This window comes from Phocoena sinus, chromosome 18 (genome assembly GCF_008692025.1).
Source record: "Phocoena sinus isolate mPhoSin1 chromosome 18, mPhoSin1.pri, whole genome shotgun sequence".
Taxonomy (NCBI): domain Eukaryota; kingdom Metazoa; phylum Chordata; class Mammalia; order Artiodactyla; family Phocoenidae; genus Phocoena; species Phocoena sinus.
The window spans coordinates 15,162,846-15,182,240 of NC_045780.1; the positions used below are offsets into that span (position 1 = coordinate 15,162,846).

The 19,395-nt window shown below is 44.6% G+C and overlaps 1 protein-coding gene across 1 annotated transcript in view; it reads right to left on the reverse strand.

Moving 5' to 3' along the window:
• FOXO1 (forkhead box O1) overlaps nt 1-19,395 on the reverse strand; it is a 409,656-nt gene that overhangs the window by 184,411 nt on the left and 205,850 nt on the right. Inside the window, exon 2 of the mRNA XM_032611267.1 lies at nt 12,239-12,335. Coding sequence (XP_032467158.1) covers nt 12,294-12,335 — 42 coding nt within the window. The 3' untranslated portion in view covers nt 12,239-12,293. The remainder of the gene's footprint in view (nt 1-12,238; nt 12,336-19,395) is intronic.

Genomic DNA, 19,395 nt, shown 5'->3' on the forward strand with positions numbered 1-19,395 from the left:
CCCCTGAGGTCTATTCTCTGCCAGGGAGTCAGGATGATTCTTTTGAAAATATAACTGAGACCATGTCGCCCCTCCATCAAAACCCTCCAGTGACTTCCCAGCTGACCTGGAGAACGACCTGAGGTCCTTACCGTGGTGGCAGGATGTGACCTGATCTGGCCTCGGTCTCCCTCTCAAACCTCGTTTCCTGTCTGCTCACCCCCGCCCCCTCCAGTCCAATCTAGGACCTCCTGGCTGATCCTCAAACACACCAAGCCTGCTCCCAGCTCAGGCTCCCTCCACTTGCTCTTCCCTCTGTCTGGAATGTTCTCTCTAACGTCCTCATGGCCTGTACCCTCATTTCCTTTGGGTCTCTTCTGTCATGTCCTAAGAGAGGCTATGCCTAAACCACCCTTCCCAAAACAGCAACTACCCAGGCCACTCTCTATCCCCTGTACCTGCTGTATTCTTCTCAGTGTTTAACGGCCCTTTTAGTTTTATGTTGTTTTTATAGTAGTAAAACACACATGATATAAAATGTACCATCTTAACCATTTTTAAGTGTATCATTGTGCGACCGTCACCACCATCCATCCACAGAACTCTTTTCGTCTTGCAAAACTGAAATTCTGTACCCATTAAACACCAACTCCCCATCTCTCCCCCTGATTCCAGCAAGCAGCCTTCTACTTTCTGTCTCTATGAATTTATGTGCACCTGATGTGAGGTACTCTAGGTGCCTCACGTAACAGTATTTGTCCTTTTGTGACTGCTTATCTCACTCAGCGTAGTGTCCTCAAGGTTCATCCACGCTGTAGCATGGGTCAGAATTACCTGCCTTTTTAAGGCTGAATAATATTCCATTGTGTGTTTATGCCACCTTTGGTTTATCCGTTCATCCATCAGTGGACACTTGGGTTGTTTCCACCTTTTTGGCTATTGCGAATAATGCTGCTGTGAACATAGGTGTCCAAAGATAAATGTCATATTTCATATGTATTTGTTCACTGCCTGTCTTTAGCACCAGTACAGCACCTGGTACATAATATATACTCAATGGACGTTTGTTGAATGACTAAAAGTGGCACAATCAGGGTATGTCTCCAGGTCTGTCCCAGCTGCAGGGCTCCTGCTCTTAACCACAACTCTGTGCTACTCCGCTCCCCAGCATAAGGATCGCTGATCGATGTCAAGGGGTCTATGAGCAGGACACACTGAGGCATGTTTTGCAGTCCCCGTGAGAGCACCGTCCAAGGGAGAAGGCGTGTCCCTGCCCGAGGCCTGAGTCATTCTGCTTCTGGTGTCAGGAATTTACCAACTGTAGAAAGGCCAGTCTGCTGACAAAGCGTGAATCAAATGTTTGATTCACGACCACAATATCCTGTCTTATACCCTTTATACCATGTAACACTACTGGAAATAACTTTGTTCATTCATTGTTTCCTTGTTGACCATCTGCCCCCTTCCTTGCCATGTAGGCCCTAAGAGAGCAGACTCTTTGTCTTCAATGTAGAACGATCAAAAAAATAAATGAATAAAGGAACGCAGGCAACTGATCCTTTTAGTTCTGGTTCCATAATTCCCGAGAAACTTTCTCATGATAATTTTACTTCTCAGGTGGATAAGGCCCAGGGCAAGCTAAAAGTATGTGTGGGTTTTTCCTTCTCCAAGCAATTCCCCAATCTCGGGCAGACACAAACTGGTACCCTACAAATTCAATCCTGACACTACCCACCTGGAGATTGCAGCAGATCCCACAGGTTAAGGGCTCAGTCTCGCCACACCCACCCTTCCTCTACCTCCCACCCCCGCTTCAGAGGCCAATTGAAAGTCCATGCTGTCACCTGCACTTCTGACCAACCAGCTATAAATCAGGTTCCCCTGACCCCCCTTCTCTTGCTCAATAATTTGCTAGAATAGCTAACAGAACTCAGGGAAACATTTACTTACGTTTACTGATTTATTATAAAAGAATACAACTCAGGAAGAGCCAGCTGGAAGAGATACTTAGGGCAAGGGGGGAGAGTCATGGAGCTGCCATGCTCCCTCCAGACACACCACCCTCCCAGCACTTCTATGTGTTCACCAACCTGGAAGCTCATCACCTATCATTGTTCAAGAGTTTTTGTAGAGCGTTAATCTCCAGCCTTCCTCCCGCTGCCCTTCCTAGAGGCTGTGGATGGGGGCTGCAAGTTCCTACCCTCTAATCGCTAGGTCTTGCTGATAATCTGCCCCATCCCAGACTATCCAGGGAACACTTTAAGTCACCTCATTAGCATAAACTCAGATGTGCTGAGAAGTATCTTCTTATGAATAACAAAAGGCAGTCCTTTCACTCAAGAAATGCCGAGTTTTAGGAGCTCTGTACCAAGAACTGGGAGCAAAGCCCATGTATATATCTTATTATACCACAACATTAGTTTTCTAAAGCTTGGTTAGTATGAGTCGGTCTCTGAAAATTAACATTAATCTCATTATGCAAAAAATAAAAATAAAAAAATAAGACAAGTGCCTCGACCGGAATAAATCACCAAGATCAACTTGACTTTAAGAGACTTCGTGACCACCACAATAAACTGGAATAAAGGGAGAGTGAAACCTTTTGATTTGTATCAGTTTCTTGATGTCTTGTGATTTCTAATTTATTCCAACCAGAAGTACAAAATGAGAACTCACACAGGAAGAGGTGTGATTTTGTAGATCTCAGCATAAAAGAACTGAAGATCTTAGCAGGAAGAAGTGCCATGATTGATTGGCGGTTTCTGCCATGGCCTGGAAAAGAAGAGGGTGGTATTTATGCCATGTATCTGCCACGCCTCATCTAGACAGCCTTCAGTCTTCCAGTTTCCCCTTTAGGGCCCCTAATTGCAAAGCACCATGAAGATTCAATCAAGGGAGTCATCCTTCTGGGGGGTTTCTACTTCCCCTTCCTACTTGCTTCCTAGATGGTTAATGTAGGAAAGTTACTTTTCATCCTTCAGCTCCTACCGACTCTATTTCCTTGTTCACAGAGAGCCAGCCGGATTATCTCAGGCCCTCCAGTAGAAAACTATAATCTATCAGCAATTATCTGTTTGCAAAACCCAGTGCATGCTGGTCCCACAGCACATTCAGAGTAAGAGCAAGAACATTCCATCTCAACTTTTCACTGGAGCTGCCCATGTGTGTTCCAGCTCATCTCCTCACATTCTGCTTCTAAAATTAGGCCTCGGAACAAATGTCACTCCTGCCTCACATGGGTTTGTTTGTTTTCTTATCTCATAGGTCAAGGGGACATCCTCTGCTCCTGCTTCCTGACCCCCCTGTACTACCTGCAAAAAGAAAAAAAGAAAAAAAAAAAAACCCTCAAGCTTCTTCCTTATCAGAAGCTGAATTTCCTCACTGCGGACCATGACCCTAATGGGACCAGGAGAAGACCAAAGTGTGCTGCAGCTTGAGGAGCAGAAGGCTTTTCAGAAACTAATCACTAAATACGACTCAAGACCCAAAGCTCAACCCTCAACGGGCAATCCAATTTCACTTCTCATTCTTCTACTAATGGACCTTGAGTGCTATTTGAATTTTCTGGCGGGGGGGTGGGGGGGGGGGGTGGGGGGGGGGTGGGGGGTGGGGCGCGGCCATGTGTCTACTGATAACAAAGAATGATCTTGCTTTATCTGGAAAGGTTGTTTTCTCAAATCCAACATGCAGCTTCAGGAGGTCTGGGCTATGAGGGGGAAAGGCCAGACTATCCAGGGAGCCGGATATGCACTCAGCGCAGTGACAGAAGCCGGGGTTGCATGGCCTGGTATCTGTATTCAATTCTCAGGGAACAATGAAAACATTTTTTCACAATGTTTTCTTTCACTTTGGTCTCTAAGGCTCAATAGTCAATTCTATGAAGGCTAAGGGCCATGACTTCTTTCTTATGTTCTTGCTAAAATAAGCCCCCAGTAAATACTTATGCCTTGCTAGCCATGACACACCTGTAGGGTGGCATGCTATCCACTTTATAGATGGGGACTGGAGACAAATAAGGTTGTCTGAATGCTACTTAGAAGCCTGAGGAATGAATTAGCAAATTACTAAGTGTATATAGCAAAGGGATGATCTGAGTCCTAACCTCAAAGAAAACATTTGAAACATGACTTGTAAACCAATAGAGGGTAATATCTCCTTTCCTTAGGGTACTAGGAACACTTCACTCAACCTGACCTTCTCAATGTCACATAATTCCTTCCCCCACCAGGTTACATCACGTTTAAGTCACATCATGACATGATCTCAATATCCAGTGGATTGCAAGAAAAAAAATGAATCACTTTCAAAGCGAAGAAAACACAATTTCTGGACATAGTATGAGTTAGAATCATCAAACGAAGGCACTAGTAAATATTCAAAAGGAGCTGATTTTATAAACTGTTAACTTTGAGTCAAGAACTGTGCGAACACTTTATAAAAAACAACTCATTTAAACATGTTCGTTTCAACTTCCGATAGCATAGATTTTTGCATATTTATCAATCTCATAGAGTTTCAGATCTAGATATTTAGTGAGATGGTCTATAGATAGAAATAGGGAGATACACAATTAATTATTCCCTTCCTCCTTTTAGAAAATTTAAGCTCTCAACTCTGTGCAAATTATTTTTAAATAAACACAAACATTCATGAAAAAGGAGAGACGATAAAATTCCTGTAACAGCTCTAAGTCTAATGGCACCTGAGTTGTTCAGAATAAAGTTTATGAACATTTAACACTAGGCAAATGTACAGTCAGGAATTATTTTAATACGATTCATTAGGTTGACGGGTTCCTCTTAAGAGGAAATAATATTTATCTAAGGGTTATTTGAAGTGTGCCTCTAGAGCTTGACCAGGCTGTGGGCAGATACCTGAGATCAGAGTCACGAAGGCCAAACACCAGTTGTTTACTGTTGTTGTGTTTTGTTGATGACACAAGACAGTAAGTGGCTCAGAGCACACCATGCCCTTGCCAAGTCAAAAAAACAACACTTCATTTGCGAGGAACTGGACTGTTCTGCATGCGTTTGAAAGTAAGTTTCTTTATAGAAAATCTATTCTGGTCAGTGAAGAAATACACTTTGATACCCCCGTTTTCTCATCAGCTTACCCCAGTGGAGAGACGCATTGACTCCATTCAGAGTGTGTATAATTAACATAAGGGACACCATGTATAAAGCACCTGCCATGTTCTAGATAATTAACTCACTTCGTTATCCACATTCTAACCTTGTGAAGTAGTGTTATGTCCCCCCATTTCAGAGATGAGGAAACAGAGGCTCAAAGAGGTTAAGGCGCTGGGCCAGAATCACACAGACAGAAAGTTGCAGAACTGGAACCCTGAGCCATGTACTTTAGCTCCCAGGCCCACTGCAGGGGCAGGGCACAGCACCCATGGAGTCACATGCTGGCGTTTTAGAGACAGTGCAGTTACAGCACAGAATACAGGAGGTCCAAGTCTGCAGCTGGAGGTCAAGTCACTCACAGGGAAAGACAGGGGTCCAGGCCTCATTGCAGCCTGGCTGAGCTGCGTGGGGTTTGCTAGGTCAGAAAGAAGACTCCTCCTTTACGGCAGAGGGAGGTTCGTTCTATCAGCAGAATGAAAGGAGGGAGCGGAAGCTAGGGTGAAGTAACACTACAAATGTTTAGGCAGCTTTCAATCTGCTCCCCTACTTCTGAGCACTAGCAGCAGACGGACCACACCACGAAGCCCACCAGGGCTGCCACGGCCCCAGCTAGCATGACGAGCGTGCCAATGCCACCCATCTCTACCGCCGACAGCACCAACACCACCAGCTCGTCTCCACTACCCTTTGGCTCCTTTTGTTCACTCATATTTTATGGCTTCTTTCCCATGCCTTCTTCCTCAGCTGTCTCCTATGAACTAACCGAAAGGCAGGAAGCCAGCACAGAAGATAAGAAATTCTGTTTCTTGTGTAGCCTCCACTCAGTCCTCGGCAGGACTGCAGGACTAAACTATGATGCTTACTATATACCTACATTAGTGTATTTTCAAAAGCTCATTCAATAGACAAAACTGAGATCAAATCCTAAATCTGCCCTTAAACAGGGATACTGGACATGTTATTTAATGTCTCTAAGCTTCAGGCACCTTGTCTTTGAATAGGGATAAAATCACTACATGTGGGACTTCCCTGGTGGCGCAGTGGTTAAGAATCCGCCTGCCAACGCAGGGGACATGGGTTCGACCCCCGGTCCGGGAAGATCCCACATGCCACGGAGCAACTAAGCCCGTGCACCACAACTACTGAGCCTGCGCTCTAGAGCCCACGAGCCACAACTACGGAAACCCGCATGCTCTAGGGCCCGCGGGCCACAACTACTGAGCCCACATGCTGCAACTACTGAAGCCCACGCACCTATAGCCCATGCTCCACAACAAGAGACGCCACCGCAATGAGAAGCCCACGCACTGCAACAAAGAGTAGCCCTAGCTCACCACAACTACAGAAAGCCCGCATGCAGCAACGAAGATTCAACACAGCCAAAAATAAATAAAATTTTTTTTAAAACTCTACATATTAGAATTATTGTGACAATAGGTGTGGGCGGAGGAGAAGTTGGCACAGTTCAAAGACAGCTGAACCTGCAACTGAAGCTGAGTGTGGGCGCCCTGCCAGCCACTCTGAAGCCTAGGTCCTCCACTGGCTGCAGATACCTCGAATGTTGGGACCACTGGCAAGAAACAGCGAAGGAACCAAGAGAACTGGGACTTGGGGATGATGGGGCTGGACGTGTGAGGCCTTGGTAATTGTGTGTGCGGAAGAAAAGGTGAATTTTGGCAGGCCTAACATTCATTTGTGAAAGCGTGACCGCTTTTAAATGCTGCTTGTTTCCATCAGCAATATCATGAACAATGTCATGCCAGGCGTATTAAACAGAAAGAAATTTAATCCAGGGAGCTGGGTACTTACAAAGTCTTTGGAAGGGCTGACAGACAAGTTCTGGGATGAGCCTATAGCAGGGACTCCTACAACAATGCAGATGGAGCCACCAGACCAGCTACCAGCCTGAGGTTCATACTGAAGCTATGGGTTCCAGACCCACTCCCATAGCTGTAAACCAGGGACAAGGAGGCCAGAGTCTGGAAGTCCCCACAGCTGCTCTGCTTCTGCAACTGCTTCTCAGTACCCAGGAGCCTGGAAAAAGCAAACTGCAGTGCTGCTGCAGGACAGCCTCCCCAGAAATGAAAATGAGACGGCCTCCACCTCATGTCTGCCTTCCAAATCCAAACGTAGGCATGTATAATCAGCAAGACCTAACTCTCACGCAGAATCCCTGCTGCAAGGGAATCTGCCACGCATCAGGTTTAGAGTCCCAACATCTCCAACGAGAAGCAGAGTGGAATGGAGGTTGAGCAAGCAATCCACAGCCCCCTGTGCTTCAGAGACTTCTGAACTCCACAGATTCTGACTCTGACTTTGCCAAATGTCTTCTTCCCGCCACCCTCTCCATCTACTCTTCAGCATCCAGAATCTAAGACCTTATATAATCGTCTTTTTTTTTTTTGTAGCTCTTACCATTTTGATAAAAACATCCTTCTTATCTCGTTTCAGTACATTTTAAAGCTCAAACAAATGGGTACTTATCTTTTCTCTTCTGTAATATGCGATTTTACCTATTTTCCCCGTATGTATGAATTTCAAGGCCTAACTCTGATAAATTTCAAGTTTAACTTAGGAACTTAATTTAGTAGGCAGTTTATATAAATGACACTAGAAATCTTACACACAATAGCATTACTGACCTTCAGATGATACAGGGGGAGGAAACGGGGCTGAGAAATTAATTCCTTGTTTTATTATACGATTGCTACAAAGAAGAGTTCTTTACTGTCAACAGGTTTATATATTTCTATTCACTTTGCCTTAAATGCATTTGTGTTTAGGTTTTGTTTTTGCTAACCCAAAAGCTTAGCATGAAAAATAAAAATGAACATTTGGCTTTCATTCAATTTAGTCAAAGACACAAGGCATTTTTACATTAACTGTTCTATGCTACAGTCCTTTTTTCTTCTTTAATTACAGCCTAGCCTAGCTTTTGTATGTTACCTATAATTTAGGAAATGTTCAAACTTATACAATAGTGGACACTTTTATTTCATTTTTATCCCTACAAGCACCAATGATCTGAAGCAAATCCCAGAAACTATTTTATCTATTTTATTTAACTATTTTACTTTTTAAACTATTTAACTATTTTATCTTTTCAAAGGTGTAAATCCAAATTACCACAAACTTTAAAAATAACATTAACTCCTCAACATAATTAAACACCAAGTCAGTGTTCACATTTACCTATCCTTTAAAATAATCTTTTTTTATTATGTCGAATTTTGAACATACACCAAAAAGGCAAAATAATACCTCCTCTATGTGCATTACCTAGCTCCAACAGCCATCAACCCATAGTCTGTCTGGCTCATCTCCAACCCAGGAGATGACTCCCCTTAACCTTATGCTTTTGAAGTAACTCCCAGGCCTCGTATCATTCCTGTAAATATTTCAATATATACCTATAAAAGATAAAGAGTCTAACATAATCACAATACCAGTATCACATGTAACAAAATAATAATTCCTTAGACAGTGTTCAAATATCCTGATCTCGTGAATGTCATTAACATTTACTACAGTTTGTTAGAATTTGGACACTTTTTAAAAACAACATCTAAAGAAGATCCACATATTATAATTGATTTACATCCTTTAAATTGCCTTCGAGCATAGAGGTTCCTTTTCCAACCCTTATTTCTTTTCCTTGCAATACATTTGTTGAAGAAACTGGATTGTTTGTCCTGTGAAAGTTCCCACCATCTGGATTTGGGTGATTGTAGCCCCATGGTGCAGTTTAACATGCTTCCCTGTCATCTGTATTTCCTATAAATTGGTAGTTGGATCTAGAGGCTTAAGCATGTTCAAGTACTTTTTGTCAAGACTGTGTCATAGGGGTACTATGTTCTTCCATTGCAGGGGTGCACAATATCTGTTTGTAGTGTTGTGATATTAGTATTCATTCATGCTCAATGCCTAGATTCATCCATTAATTAATGGTTACAAAAAGGTAGTATTTCTTATTCAATTATTAGTTGGATTACTTCTAGAGTGAGAAACTTCCTGTCTTCTTTTGACTATCTCATGGCACAGTTCATATTTAAAAGGAAGAATAAACGCTTGATTTTTCCCTCGTCTACCAGGTTTCAAATAATGAGTTGGTTCCTTGGCATCCTCCAGTAATGACCAATTCATTTGCACTTTTTAAAGTAGCATTATGAACTCATGAATTTAAGCATATTTGAACTATTTCTATCCACTGCAGTAATTGTTCTTATTGACGCCCATATTTCCCATCTTTGACCAAGGTAGCTCTTGAGTTCTAAGATGATGTTAGAAGTCTTTGCCATTTTCCTTGCTAACTGATATGACAAGACTTTCTAAATTCACACTGTATATTATGCTTGGAAGTGGCCACTTCTTTAAGGAACCCTGGTTTCTTTTAGGGGAAAGTGATATTAGAGCCCACAGTCTAATGTTAGCAGTTCTCATTGCTACTGGGCTGTCCCCCAATTATCCCAAGATTATAAATCTTTTAGGTAGGGATTTGAACTGGGATCCAAGTAAGGTCCATACACTACTATTAGTTATATATCTTTTTTTTTTTTCCCGGATGCGCAGGCTCAGCGGCCATGGCTCACGGACCCAGCCGCTCCACGGCATGTGGGATCTTCCCAGACCGGGGCACGAACCCGCGTCCCCTGCATCGGCAGGCGGACTCTCAACCACTCCACCACCAGGGAAGCCCAGTTATATATCTTAAATCTTTTTTAAATTATGGGTTCCCCCATTTATTTTTCCCATGTCTTGTTGATGTTGTTGAAGAAGAAGAAATTAGATTATCTGTTCTTTAGAACTTCCTATATCTGAGTTTTGCTAATTGCATCCCATGATGTCTCTTAACATGCTCCTGTGTCTTATTTTCCTATAAATTGGTCACTGGGTCTAGAAGCTTGATTAAGCCAAAGCTTTACTGATTATATTTTCTCTCCTAGCTTTCAATCCCTTGGAGTTTATATAACAAAGGAAACACATTTGATTTTCTTACCCAAAAGTATCAAAAAGTTTCAGAGAGAAAAGTGGCTAGAAACACCCCACCCAATATTTATCCTTATGTATTTCAGTACAAATTATTTACCTTTAATTCCTTAAAAATAAAAACAAGGAGCAGGAGATAAATAAGACTGAAAATGGCACCATTGCCTTTCAACACATCACTTTCTTTGCTTTTCTCCATATCACTGCAAGAACTGGACATCGTAGCTAAACAGAAGGCCCTGCCTGGACTTTCTCACTCCATCACCCTCAGCATCTTCTAATTTAGAGCAATGAGAACATTCATTTTAAAAGAAAGAATTTGAGCAGCCAGGTCTGTGCCTTCTATAGTTATTCTCTGCTTCAACAGAAAATAAACTTGGTCAACCAGATTTCAGCTTTTAAAAAAAAAAAAAGCCTTTGCTCTTTACAAAGATACTTTGTTATCAGCCTTCTAGAAAGATGTTAGATATTAATCTGCGGCTGAAGGGTTGGGAGGGGGGAAGGGGGGGAGTAGAAAAACTCCCAATCAATTGGTCATGAGCATGATCTGAGCTCAAGAACCTGTATCAAGAGGCTTAGTGTAACCGGATTCTTGGAGAATATAACAGAAAAAAAAAGCTGTTATTATCTACAAGTGACTTTGCAGACTAAACAGAACTATGAACAGGTATAAACTTGAAGGGGACCGAGGTCACGCGGCAGCCTAAACTTCACTCAGAGCTTTATCAGCCACAGAAGTCTGCCACACGAACAGCACACGTTTCAGTGATGGGCTGACTCATTCCAACAGGAAAGGAGAGAACCTGGTCAAGTGGGCTCAGAGCACTTTCACGGAGCCCATCACAGTCTGGCATCATTGGCATTGCTTGCTGCACTCAATCGACAATGCAGAGGTGAAGCAAGGAAGGTAGAAGAAGCATCTGGAATAGGGCAATTCTGTGGGCTAAACTGTGAAACCTACATACAGTCCCTGCTGTTTGCAGCCCCTCTGACCTGAAGTCATGAGGCTTCGTTTCTCCTGAGCTCTGCCATGCTTCGTACCTAACGAACCCTGATGAACTAGGGTAAGTTAACAGCCTCCAACCTCTCCCAGGTGGATCTTGGACTGGGTGAAGCAACTGGTATCTGAGGTGAGCCCTGAACACCTTGACATCCTTGGTCCTTCCATCTCTGGCTTCAGCAACACACTCCATAAAACAGGGCGTCTGCCTCAGTTTCCCTCTAGTTTCCGACTAGGTGGTGTTCCCGCTGAGTTTCATGTATGTGGCTGAACCCTGACACTTTGCTGTGCAAGCTGAATCTGGGCCTCCTGCATCCGCAGCCCAGGGACAGTTTTGGGGTGCTACGACCATCGCAGTCTTCCCCACTGGACTGGACCACAAGTCTTGAGCCCAAGCTCGAGCTTTACAAATCTCATTAGACTTACTCATTAAACCTGTGAATTCCCATTTCTTCATCTGAAGACTAAGGATACTATTCACTACACTCCCCACCTTTGATGGTGGTTAAATAAAAGCAAGATAATGAATTAGGTTGTGCTGCCTCCCTCCTGTCCAGGGCTTGTTTCCCCACCAGCCTACTGGGCTCTTTGCATTTCTCCAGGAATAGCCTCCATCTGCAGCTGCTTCCCACGTATCCACCAGGATCCTTTTGGATACTCCAGGTGGGCAGCCATGTGGTTGAGAACACCCTGGAGTAGTTTGAATGGGCACAAGCATAGCAAGAGTCCGGCTAAACCATCAGGTAGAGGAAATTACCACGAGTGACAGATTCTTCAAATCTCAGGTAGAACAGCTCACCCAGGAAACAATTTCACACGTGCACGGAGTGAAAAGCCTCACAGACCCAACTCTGGTCTCATTTGGTGACAGTCACCCCCATTGGAACCAGCGTCAACAGAGCTACCTTTGAAACAACAGGCAGATTTAAACATAATGAGCTATATCTACATAACGTGGCCAAACAGTAATATGACTTATTTCACAATGCGCTTGGCAAAACCAAATGGACATGGTTAAGACTCTTAGAGAAAATTGCTCTGAAAAAACAAACAGAAAAATTGTCCTGTTCAACAATGTACCTTAATGTCCAATATATTGAAAACAAGTCAAGAGGAATAGAGAATCCCTACAAGTAATACTTACCCTTCTCTAGGAGATGGTTTAAAACTGGAGTCGTTTGTCACAGTGAAGTTTGGTCCTAGAACAGCAGCTCTATTCTCCACAGAGGAAGGATGCTCGGCTGATGGAGAAAACAAGCAAATGCTACATGTCAGGCATTGGTTAGGGACTTAACGTCTAATTTCTCAGTTAGTTCTCACAAAATGCCATTAGGCAGATAAAGAAATCAGTTCAGAGAGAATTAGTGACGCACCAAGGGTGCAGAGCCAGCAAGTGTGGGAGTTAAGGACCTTTCCATTTCAGCCCACTGACTCCTCTGTAAAAGGCAGATTTAAAGCAAAGCACTTCCTACTCCAGCCGGCCCAGCAAACCTCCTCACATGTGTATGGTTGTCTTTGTCGGGATTGGAAGCTGAGAGGTGGGAACTCGACAGGGAATGTCAGAATGGGCTGCACTTCTGCTTTCACTCAGGAGTCATGGTTACCATTTTGTGCTTACGAAACTACGACCAAAATGGCATTGTATGGGGTAATTTTTGCATTTTAGTAATTCAAAAATTACACCTGTACCTTGCACAGTAGATTCTAGCCCTGAGATTTCTTTTGTCTAAGATGATCAAAATGCAAATCCAACCAAGATGCCAGCATGGCGGTGGTGAATGTGTAAACTGTACAGACCTTTGGGCGGAAGCTATTAAAATTTAAAATACAGAATTCTTTTGACCTAAAACTTAAAATACAGAATTCTTTCTTTCTCATCTAGAAACTTAACTATATTAAGACCATGTAGTACTCAAAGATCTGTAATCAAGGACATTCATTTCAGGATTGTTTATAAACGTGAAAAATTGAGAGCAATGCAATGGGGACTGGCTAAATAAATTATAGTATACCTATATAATGGAATATTCCGCAGCCACTAAAACATACAAATGTGCGTTGACATGAAAAATATGCCCAAGATATGTCGCCGAGAGAAAAAAAGCACATTGTAAGACAGCACGCATAAAATTATCCCATTTTTGTAAATAATAAAACATACGGTTGTATATGTGTAGGGAGAAGATCTGGAATGATATTCACCAAACGTTCACAGTGCCTTTTTCTACGGGGTGGAACTAGAAAGGGTCCTACTTTCTATTTTTTTTTTTTTACTACTTCTACACTTTTAGAAATTCTTATTTATACGAATATTTTTACTATTAAAAAACATTAACAAAGATTTGTGTTCTATTTTTAGTTTGGGGCTTGGTATTTGGGATATGAGAACATAACCAATATGTCAAGTCTGGAATCAGAAAGGAGAACAAAGGGAACTGAAAATCTCCAAAACGTGATGCTCGTATCAGAGACAACTCTTTATGTGAGAATGGATTTGCCGGCAGCTTTCAAACACACAGCTGCAAATATACATATTGTTGATGATCCCAAACTGTCTTTGAGATTTCTGGGGGAAATGGCAGAGTCAGAGTATGTTTGCATGACTCCTCTCCCTAAAATTCATTTAAGTAAACAAAAATCAGTTCTGTTTATGGTTGGGTCTATACATTTCTCAGTGCAACAATCAACCTTACTTTCAAGGAGAAGCTTCTCTAATGGGGTGTTTTGGGGCCTCCAATGTTAATGTAAAGGCTCATGAAATCATGCAGACAAAGCTGACTGTTTCCCAGTCAGCTCCGTTCCTGGGAGCCTCTGAAGGGTGCAGGTCAAGAACACGTGCTGTACCAAGTACAACCCCCAAGGGCAATGCTGAGTGGTGGAGCCTGGGGAGGGTCTGAGACCTGGCTGGCTGGCTGCCCACCCGGCTGCCTAAAGACCTCACAAGGTGGCTTGCCAGCGGATTGGGTCTGATTTCCACAGACTCAACAGATGGAGTCTGATTTCCATCTCTCATGAATGAACTTACTGCCTTACAGAGGCTGATACAAACAACTAGACTGCTAGAGAATTAACTGGCTAGAGAATGACCTGTCGATGAAACCAGCTAGTATGTATGATAGCGCATGAGGGTCTTCTCTCCTTTTGTACAAACTAATGGCAAGTTCAGTATTATCTGGAGGTTATACTACAAGCATGGCTTCACGTCAGGAGCAGGAAGTTACAGAATCTGAATGTGAAATGACATCTGGCCCAAACAACTTGGTGCGCCCATCGCCACAGTACAGTTACACCTTCCAAATGGCCAGATGCTGTTCCTCCACAAGACACCCTCTCTCAAGCACATGTCCAACTTCTGGCTCTTCATCTCCCTTTCTACACCCTCCTTCTGAAACACAGGACATCACAACAGATTAGATTTCTGCTGTTTGTTTGTATGTTTGCTTGCAATCATATTCTATTTCTGCCTCCATGAGCTCATTCTCTGAACCATCCTGAATGTGATGTCTGATGCCTTGCAAATTACAGACAGACCATTTCTGACTTTGCTTTCTCGGACGGCTAATCAAGGCCATCATATGCAGAATTTACTAGCTCTACTTTGAAAAGATACAGTAGTTAGGATAAGACAGGCTATGCTGAGGTAACAAGCAAATCAAAATCTCACTGATTTAGCACAACATTTACTTCATATCATTGCGAGGTCTAATGTGAGATGGCAGGGCCCTTCTCCATCTGATGAGTCTGGATCCAGGTTCCATCCACTCTGTGTTCTGCATACTAACGCATGGCTATAGGCGGACTGCAGCAGAGGGTGACGAAGATGGAGGAGAGCACGGGCTCCTAAGAGCCTCAGCCAAAGTGACTCCTGACTTCCCGTTCACATTTCACTGATCAGAGCTAGTCACGTGGCCAATACAACTGCAAAGGAAGCTGGGAAACACGGTGGACCACTGGATTATTTGGAGAGTGCTAGCTGCATCTGAAACAGAAAACTACCCAATTTCCAGGTTTTTACAAGTCCTTTACTATCACCCTCATGTACCATTAAGAGCTGTAATCAGAGGGCATTTGATGCTTCAGAACTGTTCTCTTAGCCTCTGTCTACCTTTACTGAATCAATATGATTCAGATCACTGACTGAGGTTCTAAAAATCTAGGTTAGACTGGAATACAGAGTAAGACCCAGTTTCACCCCGAGAAGTACATAATCTAGTAATAGAAACCTTATGTTAATGAAAGCAATATTATAGGGCTATATGATTATAACACAAAATATACCATATATACAAAAGTACAATATAAATATGTATAACATACATTTAAAGATATACAACTGTAATATAGAGGAAGATTAAATGGTGACTAGACTACATGTACAAATCAAGTTTTACTAGAGAAATAATTCCATCGTGAAGGATATGGGATGTGAACTTGGAGAAGGCAGAATTTTGACTATGCTTCCAAAGCCTCTTGAAAGGTAGAGGCATATGAGGAGCATAAAGTAAGGCAGTGGGTATGATTGTGACAACATGGGCGGGGGAGCCGGGGAGGGGGGAGTTTGATGTGTCCGGAACATCGGTAAATGCAGCCAAGAAAATAGCTGGAGATGGGGTGGGACGCTAGGATGAGGCCTTGACTGCCACTGGGCTGGCCTGGACTTGGTCTGAAGGCCAATGAGACATACTGCTGATCTCGGGGAAGTGGAAAGTAGCCAACCCTCGTTTAGAAACACAACCCCGGAATCAGAATCGAGACCAGCCAGGAAGCTGCTGCAGCAGCTCCAGAGAAAGTCCTTATTCCGATGGCCCATCTCCTGCCAGGAGCCTCCTGGATTTGAATCTCCCCAAGTGCCAATGCTCACAGAAGCTTCTCAGGTGTGCACATCTAGACACGCCATTACCCATCCGAACAACTCATTCCTTCTCTACCCCACACTCAACGCATCAGCAAACGCCACTGGCTCTGCTTTCAGAACAAACGGTGAACCCGACCACTCCTCCCCAGTTCCTGCCCTCCCACCTGAATCCGAGCTGCCAGTCTCCCGAGAGGGATGCTTCAAGAACCCAAGTCGGGGGACTTACCTGGTGGCGCAGTGGTTAAGAATCTGCCTGCCAGTGCAAGGAACACGGGTTCAATCCCTGGACCGGGAAGGTCCCACAGGCCGCTGAGCAACTACGCCTGTACGCCACAACTACTAAGCCTGCGCTCTAGAGCCCACGAGCCACAGCTACTGAGCATGCGTGCCACGACTACGGAAGCCCGCGCGCCTCAAGCCTGTGCTCCGCAATAATAGAAGCCACCGCAATGAGAAGCCCGTGCACCGCAATGAAGAGTAGCCCCAGTTGACCGCAACTAGAGAAAAGCCCACGCACGGCAACGAAGACCCAACGCAGACAAAATAATAATAATAATAATATTTTTTAATTATGAAAAAAACCCAAAAAAAACCCAAGTCAGAGCTCCAGAACCCCCGGAGGCTTTCAGTCACACTCAGAATTAAATCCAAAGTCCAGCCCCGGCCTTCGTGCTCGGCTCTGGTCTGCTCCAGCCACGCCGCCCTCCTCGCTGCCCCGCTTCCCTCCTCCAAGCCCGCGCCCGCCCCAGGGCTTTGGAGCCAGCGGCCCCCAGTACATCCCGAAGCCTTCTCTGGGCCTTCCTCCTGTCTCGAGAGCGCCACACCTGTCCCCCTGCCCTCTCGGCGTCCCCACTGCTCCCACCCTGAAAGTCCACGCTGCCGCGCCCCCAGCCCCACGCCACCGCGCGGCACGCAGCAAGCGCTCCGCAAAGACATGCGTGTTCATGGAACAGTTAACAAACGGCAATTTCAGAACATCAAGTGGAATAGAAATGAGGCGAATAAACTAAGAAAGGCTAATAGGTTAAGTTCCATTCCTCCCTCATAGACCTTAACAAGTATCTCAGACCACTTTCTCATTCCAAGCGCCTCCACTCAGGTTTAATTCAGGCTCAGCTTCAGGCCTCTGTCTCAAGGGTAGGACAGGGATATTCATCAAGAGCGCCCAGAGGCCAAAGGAAAGGCCTGAGAGTCCCGCGGAGCCAAGCCAGACACCTGGCGGGTGTTGGAGCTACGGGTGTGTTCCCACCCAGGCCAGTGGGGAGGGAGAAAGTGGTGACGGGGGCCCTGACATACAGACCCGGACACGGGGCCTGCGTCTGCTCCCGGCCTGCAAATCGCTGACCCTTTCAGACCTCATAAGTGTTCCCGTAAATAAAAGAACACTACCCCCAGTGTTCTTACAATGGTAGAGCGAAGAGTTACGTGTGCAAGCAACTTGTACCCTGAGTGTGGATGAAGATGTTTGTCCGTGTGTCCATCCACTCGGGGAGGGGCGGGGACAGAGTCCCTCCCCGGGCCGGCTCCCCTCCCTGGGAGCACCAATGGGGGAAGAAGGAGCTGATGTTTATGGGAAGATGTGAAGAAAAGTCTCATTTTCAATCATCTTGAGAGCCAAGGAATGGTTCGCATGCTCAGAAAGCCTTGAAGGTTTACATCTGTGACGCCTCCTGTTGTTTTGACAGAGTCCTTTTTTTAAGCTTAAAAAGGGGAGCGGAAGGAAATGTGGCCATAATCCAGTAAATTAGCTTTTGGGAGACTCCGCTGTATGATAAGCCCTCGCCAGGGGTTCCCAGCACGCCACAAATCTCCTGTTTGCGTGCCCAGGGCTGGGAGGCCACCAGTCACCCGGCAGCCTCTGGTCACAACTGAGTCCTGAGTTCACCTTTGTCTGTTTCAGGCTATTTCCATCCATCTCTTAAGATTCAGGTAAGAATGATTCAACAAAGACAACAAGAAAGAGAACAGAGATGGATGAGAATAAAAGGGAGACAGAGAAAATCTGTGGTTTTGTACTAGGGAAAAACAACCCATCTCTTTGCCCTTCAATACCTGATCCATTTTCTCCACCTAAAAGGTAAGGTATGTCAGGAACTCCCTACCTATAAACTAAGGACATTGGAAATCGACTGAGTGGCCTGAAAGAGGTCAACAGTGGTTATCATCCCATGATGTACCATGTCATACACATGCCCTCCTGGGCTTTACCCCAGAAATTCTGATTCAGGGTAGGCGTGGGTGTATACATAGATGTAAAGGCCAGGGAGCGGGTAACGTCTGTATTTTTAATGCCCCCAGGTGGTCCTGACTCAAGAGTGTAAGTTGTGAACCACTCTAATAGGGAAGAGGGTCTGGAATGATGCCAGCCACAGAAGATTCTGCCCATTGAGCAAGATTCCTTCTAGAAGATCACTTATCAGCCGTGCCAAGCTCCAAGGTACAGAGAGGCTCACAAGCCCCCAGAATATTGGCCTGAAGACATTAGCCATGGTCTTCATCAGTAGCAGCTGTGAACTGGAATATTAAGTTGAATTTCAATAACCCACTCTTCCCACTCTCAGCCTCTCCTGACTCCATTCATTCATCAAGGATGTACTGAGCACCTGCAACATGCCAGGCTCAATACTGCAGAGGCCCTGGGGACACAGCAGAGACATAGGGGACACAACCCTTCCCTCCCGGCAGGTGTGGCTCACGGGGAGACGGGCAGTAAGCAGTCATTCCAGAGACAGCCATCTGAGAGCGACTGTTGACACGAGCCAGGAAACACACAGGATTGGGTGAAGGTATGTGATGGGGCTTGCTTCTGCCCTAGGGATCAGAAACGCCATCCTGGGGAAGGAGAGGATGAGCTGATGTCTGAAGGACAGTAAGAGTGAGCTAGGCAAAGATCACACGTCACACACTTTTACCTATAAAACAGTCAGTAAGCTTTGTCCCTGAGAGGAGACGTTCCCCACTTCTCTGCTATGGTCCCTCAGAGACATGGCACTCAGGACGGCAAAGCAGAGCCAAGGAGCCCATAAAAGATCCTCAAACCATCTCACATTCTCGCCACGCAGTGACCAAGGGGCTGGGTTTGCTTGGCCTAACTTTATGCATTCATTATTCACTTGGCAATTTCTTGAATGACCTCTTTTTCTCAGTCACTGTGCCAGGCATGGAGGGTACAGGGTTGCATCGATCATAATCCCTAGGCTCCAGAAACTCACCACCTATTAGGGGAGACACACTAACAGGTCATTCTAAACTAGAATGTATATGAAGAACAGTATGGACGTTCCTTAAAAAACTACAAATAGAACTACCATATGCCCCAGCAATCCCACTCCTGGGCAGATACCCAGAGAAAACCATAATTTGAAAAGATACATGCACCCCAATGTTCATTGCAGCTCTATTTACAATAGCCAGGACGTGGAAGCTACCTAAACGTCCATCAACAG